At 57.1% G+C, this 12,188-nt stretch overlaps 1 protein-coding gene across 1 annotated transcript; it reads right to left on the bottom strand.

Moving 5' to 3' along the window:
* Window positions 1–63: 63 nt before the first annotated feature.
* LOC113962701 (LIM/homeobox protein Lhx4-like) lies at window positions 64–10,068 on the bottom strand (the record flags this gene model as incomplete). The annotated part of the gene is given in 5 exon segments (XM_027673465.1): window positions 64–218; window positions 370–532; window positions 534–573; window positions 3,504–3,675; window positions 9,980–10,068. Coding segments are annotated over 5 exon segments (606 nt in total), but the record flags the coding sequence as incomplete, so codon positions are not given.
* Between the last annotated feature and the right edge of the window lie 2,120 nt (window positions 10,069–12,188).

Here is a 12,188-nt window from a genome sequence, read left to right as displayed (position 1 = left end):
GAGGGACCCCAGCGTCACCCTTCTCTAGGGGCAGGGTGGAGAGGGGCACCCCCACGGCCTCACCTGCACCACCCTCATGTCAAGCCCCGTCTCGGAGGAGAGCTGCTCCCGCACGTGCCGGGCGGGCTTGGGGGAGTTTTTGTAGGCATTCTTCAGCGTTTCCAGCTGCTTGGCTGTGATGGTGGTCCGGGGCCGCTTCGCGCCCGCCTCGGAGTCATCTGCAAGTGAAGCAGGCGGTACCATCCCCGAACTGCCAGCCCACGGCATTGGGAATATCTCCCCAGAACCAGCCGTCCCAGAGCCTGCAGGGACACCTTCCCACAGGCCCTCGGCGTGCTGTGCCCCTCGCAGCCCCTGAGGGGTGCCTACCGTTCTGCTTGGCAGTCTCGTAGTCCTCCTTGCAGACCAGCCGCCCGTCCTCCATCAGGTAGAACTCATCCCCCGTGGCCAGCTGCCGGCTGCAGATGATGCAGGCGAAGCAGTGGAGGTGGTACACGAAGTCCTGGGCCTTGCGGACCACCTGGGTGGGGGGGGATGCCCTGCTGGCACGCCGTGCATTTGGTCCCGAAACGCCTGCAGGGAGAAGCGGGTGACCCTGAGCCCCCCCGGCGAGGTGGGCTTTGCTGGGCAGAGACGGGACTGGGACCAGCAGACAGGGCAGAGTTTAAACCAGCAATCAACCTTATTATGCATGACACTTCACACGGCGGGGGTTTATCTTCCTCAGAGTGAGAGACCGGCCTAATGGAGCTGAGGAAGGTTTGATTTTAATGGTTCTTTTAACTAATGCTTATAGGCTGCCTGATTTTCCCCTGCAAGGACAGTACATATTTCATCGACATTAATACCAAATAAATTAATTACGCCGCCCCGCTGGCAAGATGAATCCCAGATTAATGCAGAATGATGGGGCTCTTACACCATAACGAGGGCCTGGCAGGGGCATTGGGTGGGCTGCTGTGGGGCAGGTGTTGGAATGAGCAAAGCCACCAGCTTGGCTGCAAGGAGCATGCAAGGAGTGTGAAACAGCATGAAAGGGGTGTGCAGGAATGGGACAAGGAGTGTGGAAGGCACATGCAATGGGAGTGTGAGGATTGTGCTAGGAATGTGGAAAAAGCATGCAAGGAACACGTGGAATGGTGCAGGAAGTGTGGAAGGAGCGTCCAAGAAGTGAATTCCCTGAATTAACAGCATGAGGGTGACACACGCCATGAGGTGGTGGCAGCACAGGAGAAAGTCAAAACTAAGTGGACATTCCGCTGGTGTTTTCAGCAACAGATGCTGTGGGATTGAGATGGGGCAGATGTCCACCTCCCATTGGCACCACAAGGGCTCTGCAGGGTCTCCCCTGCTCCCTAAACCCCCCATCAGCAGAACACCAGGACCCCATGGAGTCATTCTGGCATTGCAGCAGCAGCCCAGGAGAGAAGGCTATTGGAATAATCTGTCCTCTACGCTTTAAACAGCTCCATCTGCTTTGAAGGAGGCAGCCCAGGAACACCCAAGCCTTTTGGCCCCAAGGCTGCAGGGGCAGGCAGGGGCAGGCAGTGGCATTCAGGGGTGCCCAGGGGGTGCAGCCCAAGCACCTCTCACTGTCCCCTGAGGGCTGAACATCCCCTGATGGTGCAAAATCACCCTCAAGCCCCATGGCTACCCACGCCCTCATGTCCTGTGGAAAGCCAGGACACAGCCACCAGTGCTGGGTCCTTGAGACAGTCCCAAAGTCACGCAGGTGTCACCCAGGGATGGGTGGCAGGCACTGGGCATGAGTGGTGCCAGCACTGTTCCAGGGTGTTGGAAGCAGAAGGTGAGGAGGAAAACCCTGGTTTGTCTCATTTTCTGGATTTGTATCCTAAAGGGAGAGTCCCTGGACATCTGCTGGGGAGACCTCAGCTGGGAGGGAAGGTGCAAGAGGGAGGGAGGGCAGGAAGGAGGGAGGGAGAGATGGGAGAGGGATGGATAGGAGATGGACAGAGAGAGGGAGGGATGAAGGGAGGGTTGGAATGGAGGATAAAGGGATGGATGAAGGGATGGAGGGAGTCATGAAGGGATGGTGGGAACGGAGGGAAGGAGGGAGGCAGGCACCTACAGAGGGAGGGGTAGGACAGACAGACGATGCTTTTCTGCTCCCAAGGCTGAGCCGGTGCCCGCTCCCTCTGCCCATCCACCCCCTCTCACAGAACACTATAAAAGCCATTTTAACACCTCCTCCAGCATCCCGGGGGGGGTTCCACACCACCTGGGAATGGCTGGTCCCAGCACAGAGACACCCATGGCTGGGGGCCGAGAGCTGCGATTCAGGCGAGGGAAAAAAAGATAAAAATCAAAAATCAATCTGATCTTTTCCGAAGCAGCTCCCACATTTCCAACTGCCTCTGAAGTTGGGCCGAAATCCTCACGTCCTCCACAGGTTCCCTTCCCCGAAATCAATGAGCGGTGAAGGAAAGGTGAGGCAAGTGCCCGGGCAAGTGCCGAGCTGCTATTGATTGGCACCAAATAATCCAGGCAGGACCTCATCTGAGAAAGTCACTGATCTTTCAACTCCAATTAACATTGATTACCCGCACCTTTTGGGCGACTATTTAAATGACTTGGAGATTAATAGGCTGGAAAATATCAGAAGTGAAGTGTTATTACCCAGGCTGGAGCGGCTGCTTTGACCGTCGCTGGGAAGGAGAAATTCAAGCTGCATCTTTGGTCCTGATGGATGGGGAGGAGATGTGGGGGATGTGAGAGGCCTGAGAGCCCGGGGACGGGCAGGCAGGTAAAGTGCTGTCTGGGGAGTAATTGTAATGGCCATCGGTTGGTTTAGCCGGCTGGTGGTGAGGGGAGACAGGTGATCCTCTGCCACCCCTTGGAAAAAACTCCTAAATGTCACCGGCAGCCAGGGACCAGAGCATCTCCACTGAAAAGTCCATTTTTAATGGAGAACAGGTTGTCCTGTCTCATGGGAGCAGGGAAACGCCAAGGCTGGGGCACTGCACAGCTCCGAGGCAGCTGCCAACGCAATCAAATGAGGTTTTCTCACTAATGGGAGCAAAAAAAAAAAGGATAAAAGAAAAAAAAAGGAACAAAAGAAGAGGTAAAAGGTGAAGGGAAAGAAACAGCATCAGCAAATCGCGGCGAGGCGAGTGAAGGACTCGAGAGGAACAGGCAGCGTTATCGCTGCCTTGTGCGGGTTTCTCCTGCCCTCTAGCTCCGAGCGGAGCCGGGGCCGCTGCCGAACCGCCGCAGGTTGTCACCCCGGGGGGCTGAACACCCGCACAGGGGAGGCACAGGAGCATCAGGGAGATTTGGGGCTTTCAGATGGCTAAATCCCAACAACCAGCATCCAGCTTGCGGCAGCTGTAAAGCACCAACATTCCCTTCATTTTCACAACAAAAACAACAACAAAAGGCGTAGGAAGATTTTGGCGAAATTATGCTTAAAAATAGGTTGTGTATTTGCTTCTCAGGCGGGGAGACGCCGCTTTCGGGGGGCTGTGCCCCCGAGGGGTACTCACTTGAAGAAATCCTCCTTGCAGTAGACGCTGCCGGCCCGGGAGAAGCAGCGGTCGGCCAGCTGCATCTGGCAGTCGGCACACTTGAGGCAGGAGCTGTGCCAGTGCCGGTCCAGGACCTTGAGGATGAACTTGTCCAGGATGTGTTGGTTGCAGCCGGCGCACTGGGGGATCTCTGGGCAGGGGGGGAGAGGGATGGAGAGAAGAGCAGCGTCAGCCCCCGCAGCCCCGTCGGCCCCGCGGGGCCCCCACCCGGCTGGCAAAGCCCCGCCTGGGCACATGCCAGGGCTTTGCGGGGTGAGGAGGTGCCCCAGCACAGCTGCCTTTGCAGACCTTTGCCAAAACCCTCTGGGATAGCAAAGCCCACGGTCCCACCGGCTCCTGTGGACACAGACACACACACGTGATGCTTTTCCTTTCTGCACCCCGTTTTCCAGACCATGTCCTGCTCCCTGACACCTGTTTCCCTGCCTGCCTCTTGCTTCCTCTGGAACGGCATCCCACAGCCCCCAAACAGGAACGCAGCCTGTTGGTCCCCATGGGCCAGGGGTTCAGCTGTGGGGTCCCAGCTGTGACCCGGGGGTGCAGGGCACTTCCACCTCACCTCCAAAAGCTTTGTCAACACGGACAAAAGTCTCTTCCCCTCCGCTCCCCCTGCATCCCGAGGACCACGAGCCACCCGTGCTGGCCATGCCGGCCCCTCCTGCAGGTGCCCCTCTCCCTGCAGTGCCAGGGCACCACATGCCTTTGCATCCTCCATGGTCCAACATCCCTTTGGACTCCGGTTTTCCTGTGATGGGAACAACCTGCTTTCTCCCATACAGCCAGGGTTACAGACTCCTGTCGCTGGAAACGGCTGGAAAACGTGGGCTAAAGCAAGGCCAAGCTGGAGCAGAGCTATCCGGGGGTATCAGGTCTAGTCCCATCCAGCCCACCCCACATCCAGCCTCCCGCACTGTGGCAGTGTGAGAAGGAAGGTTTGCAGAAGGAAGGCTTTTCTTATGGCAAGACGTATCCCTGGCCATCCAGATTCCTACACAACGTTTGCCTGTAGATACACAGCTTCCATAGATCTGGAGAGCTGGATATTTCTCTCTCTCTCTGCCCATAGCTTGGAATAAATGGGAAGTAGAGCAAGAGTCTGCAGGAGCAGATTTCCCGGTAAAAGCCAGGCACATAAAGCTGACCCACACACATGAAAGCAGATGGGTTTGGGGGGAAAATCCACCACCATGCACAGAGCTGGAGAGTAAGAGCAGGAGAGATGGTTTGTACAAGGGCTGCTCCCTCTCCAGCCTGAAGCCGCTGGCAGACAATTCCGATGGGGAAAAGGGGGTGTTTCTTGGGAATTATGCTGCTCCAAATGCTGAGGAGGCTTAGGAGGGGCTGGGTTGTCCCCAGCCGGAGTGGCACAGCCAGGCTGCAAAGGACAAGGGATGGGAATGGCGGAAGAACGGGTCCCTGTGCTGCCCAAGGCATGGGGGAGGCGATGGAGAGGGAGAGGGGGAGCTTCTGGCCTGGGTGCTACGGGGGGGAAAAAGGGGGAAAAAAGGAGAAGAAAAAAGGAAAAAAGGAAAAGATTAAAAAGGAGAAAATATTTTTTAAAGAAAAAAATAAAAAGGGAAAAGGTTTTTAAAAAGAAAAAAATATGAAAAAGGAAAAAAGATTTAAAAAGGGAGCAAGATTTAAAAAAGAAGAGTATAAAAAGGAAATAGATTCTAAAAAGAAAAAGATTTTAAAAGGAAAATGATTAAAAAAGGAAAAATATTTAAAAAGGAAAAATATTTCAAAAAGGAGAAAGATAAAAGGGAAAAATATTTAAAAGGGGGGAAATTTGCAAAAAGGAAGAAGATTAAAAAAAGGAAAGGGAAGGAAAGAGAAAAGGAAAAGGGAAAAAGAGAAAACAATAAAGGAGAAACGAAAAAGCGTGAGAGAAGAGAGAAAAGGAATTGAATTGGACAAGGGAGAAAAAGAGAATAAAGGAAAAGGGAGAAATGGAAGAAAAGGGGAAGGGGGAAAGGAAAGAAAGAGGGAAGAAGGAGAAAAAAAGAGGAAGGAAAGAAAGAAGGGAGGGAATAGGAAAGAAGGTGGGAAGAGGAAAGAAGGGGGAAAGGAGAAAAAGAGCACAGAAAATAATCATATTGTTACAGCCTCAAGCAACATTATTTCAAAATCCTTTGGGGTACTGACACACACCTCACGTGAAGGCAGCTTATTTCATTCCCCAGGTTAGACAGTTACAATCCCAGCGCCCTTCAGACCGTAGTTATTGCTGGCATTTAAGCCCCTGTCGCATTAACAACAGCAGAATAAATTTAAAAAGCAAAATTTCTACAGCTTGCATAGGTCCCTGTTTTCCTTCTCGCTTTGAGAACACCTGGATGCCTCACTCCCCTCCCTCCACCCCCGCGGCTGCAGGGGGGCACCAGCCACATTTTCCACACTGGATTTGTTAAACCTGTTCGATAGAGATGCAAAAGCCGCTGGCACCGGCGATGGCACCAGCTCAGCATCAGCCCGAGGAAATCCTCGTTTATTTCACAAACGCCTGTGCACCTTTAGGAAACATGTTTTATATATAAATGACTGTTTTTATAACACGTGCCTGTATTTATATGCACACGTCCTACATGCATATATACACACACGCACAACTAACAAGCAGCTTTCTCCTCACTAAGAGCAGCAACACAGCTCCATTTCAACAGGCAAACAACTGCAGCCAATAACGCAACATCTCCCTTCGAATTTCCAGAGAAAACTACTTTTTTTTTTTCCAAGAAGCGACCGATTTTCCTTCCAGTCTCGCTGCAGAGGTACAGCACCAACCCCATGCACTATGTATGCAATGATATCTGTGTGTGCACACACAAGTGCAGAGCTCGCACCCAGTTGGCTGCTTCCCCCTGTGCATAATAATAACAATAATAATAACAACAACAACAATAATAATAATAATAATAATAATAATAATAATAGTAATGGGGGAGCTGCCAGGAGAACCAGGAGATGTCCCAATCAGCCCACTGGTTTGCAGGGAGAAAATATCTCAAATTCAAGCCCCGCGACCTGCTTTGTGCTTTGCAAGGGACGCGGCTGCTTCCCCGCCTCGCATTTATTGCGCTCGTTTCCACTAAATTATTTGGTAGAATAGGAATAAAGTTAATGGATATAATTGATACAACAGGAATGACGCCCTCCCTTGCTGTCTTTGCCCACCAGCAAACCCGGGCTGGCTCCGTGCGCAGAGTGGTTTGATCGATGCTCCGGGGGCGGGGGGGACACACAGCCGCGGGGTCCCCTCCTCTCCACCCCGGGACCACCCCGGGGATGCAGCAGCCTCAACACAAACCGCTCCCCGGGACATGGGGGGTAAATTTGGGAGTCACACCCCTCCCGGGGCTGATGTGCCTCCCTGCCTCCCGCCGGCGGCTGCCCGGACGGGGATTTGGCCGTATCCCATTAAAACCCGTGGGCAGATCCGCAATCCCCCGCCTCCCCACGCAGCCTCCCACGCACGGGGGCCCGAGCGATGTCCTGGCAGGGGCCCCACGCCCCCGCCGCCACCGTGATTTATTAGCGGCGGGTCCAACCTCCAGCCCCGTTTCTCCCCGACGGGAAAAAAAATTAAAGAAATAACGACGGAAACGAAACAAACGCGCCGGTGGCCTCAGTAATCCCTCAGACCGCAAAAACCCCTCTGAAACCGAGCGGGGGGGGGCATGTGGGGGCAGCGGCGGAGGGGATGCGCTCCCCGGCGCGCCCCCAGCCCAGCCCTGTCGGGCATCGCGGTGCCGAACCACCCCCTGTTTTTGGGTTGCGTTTTGCTCTTTTAAGGGGAAGGGATGGTCACCCGCGGATGCTGCAGAAAGGGTTCCCGGGAATGCGGGTGGAAAACCGGAGCACAAAGGCGGCCCCATTTACACCCCCCCCCCTCCCCCGGTACCGGAGCCTGCACCGAACCCAAAGAAAGCAACACATTGGGGATTCCTTAAAAAGTCTTTCTGCGGGGAGAAAACATCATTCCTTCGCATGCAAAAACCCTCCAATTCATTTCTCTGCTGCGGGCAAACGACTTTCCCAGCGGCGATTAATCACTCCCCTCCCTCCAGCCCCTTGGCCAGAGCCTGCCGGCACCCGGGCACCGTTCCCACAGGCTTTGGCACAAGTTTTGACTTCGGTGAGATTTGCAAAACAATATTCATAAATAATATTTGGAATTTTATTTTTAACAATCCCGTCTGCCAGGCTGAACGAGGTCTGTCGGAGGAGGGGGAGGAGGGGCTCAGCTCCCCAAAATCCTGCAGAAGAGGGTGATGTAAAGAGGATGCTGTAGGACACAGTCTCTGCTAAATAAGGTGGTTAAACTGAGAGGAAAATCTGCGATTTAATAGCGATTAGAACTTAAAATATCACGGATTTTCCTCGCACATACGATGAAATACCGAGGGGCTGCTGGGGGCTGGGGGGAGACCCCGGCCCCCCCCTTGGGAAGGGGTCCCCCGCCCAGGTGCAATTCCCTTTGGCCCAGAGGGGACTGTTGTACTGTGTAACTGGGGCAGGATCAGGCCCCAAAGCTGTCACGACATGAAAGCAGGTGGCTGGGAGCTGGCAGCGGCCGCAGGGATCGGGCTGGGGCAGCGGGAGAACCACAGAACGATGGAAACTTTTATAGCAGCCCACCCTCCTCTATTTTACTTCTGCAGCTGTTTTTTGCACTTAAATAAACAATGATAATAGTGATAATAGCAATAATAGAAATAATAGCAATAGTAATGGTAGTAGTAGTAATAATAATAATATCTCGTTGGATTCTTTCCTGCTAATTGCTGACATCCATCAGTCGGTACAGGAATGACAATGTCACGGGCAGGGGAGTTTGGTGGACCCCAAACCACGACATGTGCTGAGGCGATGCTGCTCCAGAGTGATTCAGGCACCTCATTTCTCCCTAAATCAGGGGGCCCCCAGGCCGTAGAAGTGACCTTGCGGCTGGGAACCGGTCGGGATGCGGCCGTGGGACAGACCCTGGCTGTCCCCATCCCTGTCCCTGCACCTGCGTCGGCTCTGTGCTCCTGACCGGGATTTTTCTTCCTCTCTGCTGCGGTGAATTACGGCTAAACGGGCCCGCCTGCCCCTCTCCCGGAGCGCAACAACGCGACCGAAACGGGGGATAAAGGGGACAGGCCTCCCCCAGCAGGATGGAGACCGGCCGCCAGCAGCCTCAGGCAGGGGCACCGGCCTCGCTCCCCGCCAAACACCCACGGAAAACGATTTACAGCCGCCCGGGGGGGGGCGGGGGCCGGTGCAGGGCTCGGAACGGCGAGGGAGGCTCTGAGGGCAATGGCGAGAGGTGGTGGGGGGAACCCGGCCCGGAGCGGGCAGGCGACAGGGTGCGCACCCCCCCCGTTACCCAGCGTGTCCCCCGAAATGCGGCCGGACCCCGGCCGGGCTCTGCCGGGGCTCAGGCCCGTTTCTACCCACGCCGCTTCCCGAGCTCTCCCCCTCCTCGCCTGGGCTCCCTCCCCTCAACTTTTCCGGTGCCGCTCTGGGGGGGCCGAGCCTCGCCCGACTGCCACCGGCGGGGTCCCCCCGCTCCGGGCCCGTAGGGACGGCCTGGGTCTCGGGAACCGTTTGGAAACGGGGAGAAAATAAAATAATAATAATAACAATAATAATTATACCCGCGGAGGCCATGTCTGCTCGCCCGCGCACCGGCCACGGCCGCCCCCCGCCATCCATAGGGGGTATCCATAGGGATGCGTGTGCCCACAGGCTCCCCCCGCGCGGGGCTCGGCGCTATAGGGAAGGGGGGGGCCGACGGCCTCTATGGCTCACACCCGGCTGCCGGCGTGTCCTGCTCGGGTCCGTCCACCCGTGGGGTCCACCTGTGTGCGCGCACACACACACGCGCGGATCTTATCTGCACCTCCACGAACGCGCTACCTGTAGCTGCTTTTTGGACAGACACGGACACGGCGGCACCGCTCCACGGCGCCCGGCCGGGCTCGCCATCCCGGTATAACCCGCACGCACACCCGCGGGTCCCTTCCCACCGCCGCCGTTCGCTGCCTTGTCGCGATAAACGATATAAGCGGAGTGTCGTGCGCTGCGGGCCGGGGGTGCGCGGGGGCGGGAGGGGATCGGGGCCACGCACACACAGACAGACACACAGACAGACACACACACACAGACACGCACACACACGCACTTGTACACGCACAGCCGGAGCCGCGGCCGCACCGTCCTCCCCATCGGGGCCGGGCCCGCATTCCCCCGGGGCACCGCTCTCCCTCCCGCGCGCTCCGAATTTTTACGTCCATTAACGGTGCTACACACTGGGAAAAACAAACGGGAAGGGCAGAGCCGGGAGCGACCGGGAGCGGAGGCACCTGCACACCCGCAGGGCGCTGCCCCGCCGGCCCGGGGCCGCCCTTGCGGCACGGAGCGAAGGAGGGAGAAGAGAAAATGGTCCTTACGTTGCACCGGCACACCGAGGATCTCGGGAAGCCCCTTGACAGCCCCTTCGGCAGCGAGCGCGGAGCTTTGCATCATTTTATTGGCCCGGGGGGCGGCGGAGGGGAGCGAAGAGGGGCGGGAGAGCGGCGGGCCGGGCCGGCGGAGCCCGGCGGCGGGAGGTGGCGTGTCCCGGTGCCGTCTCCCGGTGTCCCGGTGCCGTGTCCCGGTGCCGGTGCCGCCTCCCATTCATTCCCCTGCGGGGAGCGCGCGTGACGTCACCGCCCGCAGGGGGGCGGGGGCGGGGCGGGCCGCCCGCGGCCAATCAGCGCCCGCTCCGCGCCGGAGGGGGCGTGGCCTGGTGGTGGGGAGGCGTGGCCTGTGCGCGGGGGCGGGACCTGCGGGGAAGGGGCGGGGTCTCGAGGTGCCCTGGGGCCGGGCCGGTCTCCAGCGGCTGTCGCGACACAGCGCTGTCGCGACATGGTCCTGTCCGGTGCCAGGGAGCTCTGTCCGGCCGAGCCTCTGCTGGGACAGGGTGAAGAGCCAAAGGCCGTGATCTCTGCTGTCGGGGCTCAAGGACCTTCTCACACTCCATGGAAGGCGTTGGCAAGTCCCCACTTCGGGCACACAGCTCCAACCCTGTCCCTCCTGCTGCTGGGAATGGGGGCGTAGTCAGGGGCTCACCTTTCCTGGCTCCAGCAGACACTGGCACAACGCCATCCCGTTGCTACCACACCAACACCAGTTACTGCCCAGTGACTGGTACCTCCTAATATCAGTTATTGCCCAGTGGCTGGTAACTCCCATGGCAAGCTCTGCTTCCACAGGGCGCTGTGACACTCACCCGGAACCCTTCCCAATGGTGGCTCCCTCAGGGACACACCTGGGCATGGAAAGAGCCAGCCCAAGTCCACAGCATGCCCAGCCTGACAGTCCAGCTGGCTGTGGTGGCACAAGGGTGGTGATGCCAAAGCCACGGGGCAAAGGGATCGGCGTGGCTATGGCTCCCAGGAGGATCCCCACGGGACTTTGCCCAAGGAAAACCCTGTGCCACCAGAGGGACAGCAGTGTGGCGGTACCTGGTGGCAAAGGGGTGAGCAAGGAAGTTCAGTGTAATGCAGATGAAGTTAAGTCAGAGTGGGTGTCTCGAGCATCACCTTTCCTGGTGCTCATTGTGTCACCGGCTCGGGGACAACGGTGCCAAACAGCCCCGATGTGCTGGGACACCCTGCTCTGCCCGGCCGAGGGGTGCTCAGAGCACTGGGCAGGGTGGAACCCCCGAGGTGACACACATGGCAGTGCTGGGAGGGGTGGGAGGATGCTCACTCAGCCACCCTCAGCACCCTTTCCATGCCTTCGTTTCCACTTTGAAACGCGAATTAGGAAAAGGCTTTTCCCACCTAAAAAAAAACTGAACAACCCCCTCAGGAAATGTGCGTGTGGGACAAGCCAGCAGCTGGGGAAAAACTGGTTAAAAATAAAAGTAATTAGAACCTAAAAAAATGTATTAAGCCTGAGGGTTCCTTAGGAAAAAAAAATTAAGTTTTTCTGTGGGGGTTTTGACCCCCAAATCTTCGTTTTTACAAGCAATACCCTGTCAGGCTCATCTCACGCCTCTGGGCAGAGACTGGTGCACACTCATGGCAGGAGATGGCTCACCCCGCACTTCACAGAGCCTCAAAATCGACTTCCCACGGCGGGGGAGATGAACCCCATCCCCTTCCATCCGATTCCCTCCCCTTCTCCCCTAAATCAAGCTCCGGCTCTTAAGTGCATTAAGCACAACCAGCCCCCACCGCCCCCGGCCACCTGCGCTCCGCAGCCCCTCGGGACAGGGGGCATCGTCCCCCCAGTCCCCAGCCAGCCGGAGCGTGGCTCCCAGCAGGCAGAACGGCAGGTCCCTAGGGCAGATTTACGGGAGAAGTTTAGCCGGATGTGCGGACAGACGGACAGACGGACACTGCCCCATCGCCTCCCTGCCCCGCTGCTTTGCATTTCCAACCTATTTCCCTAATTATTCCACCGCTGCTGGGAGTCATCTCCGTCCCCCAGCTCTCCGGCACGCTCTGATTTATCTCTCAGCCGGGATAACAGCTCCCCCCACCCCCTTCTCCTCGGGGAATTCAATTTTCATTCATTTTTCTGCTTTGCCAGATTGATCCAGCCCCCTCTGCCCCGCTCGGGATCACTCACGGCAGCGATGAGCGGGCACAGGGAGTCGCACAGCGCCGA

The sequence above is a fragment of the Neopelma chrysocephalum genome, unplaced genomic scaffold (genome assembly GCF_003984885.1).
Source record: "Neopelma chrysocephalum unplaced genomic scaffold, ASM398488v2 Primary Assembly neopelma1_184629, whole genome shotgun sequence".
Classification (NCBI taxonomy): Eukaryota; Metazoa; Chordata; class Aves; order Passeriformes; family Pipridae; genus Neopelma; species Neopelma chrysocephalum.
This window is presented reverse-complemented; position numbering and strand designations above follow the sequence as displayed.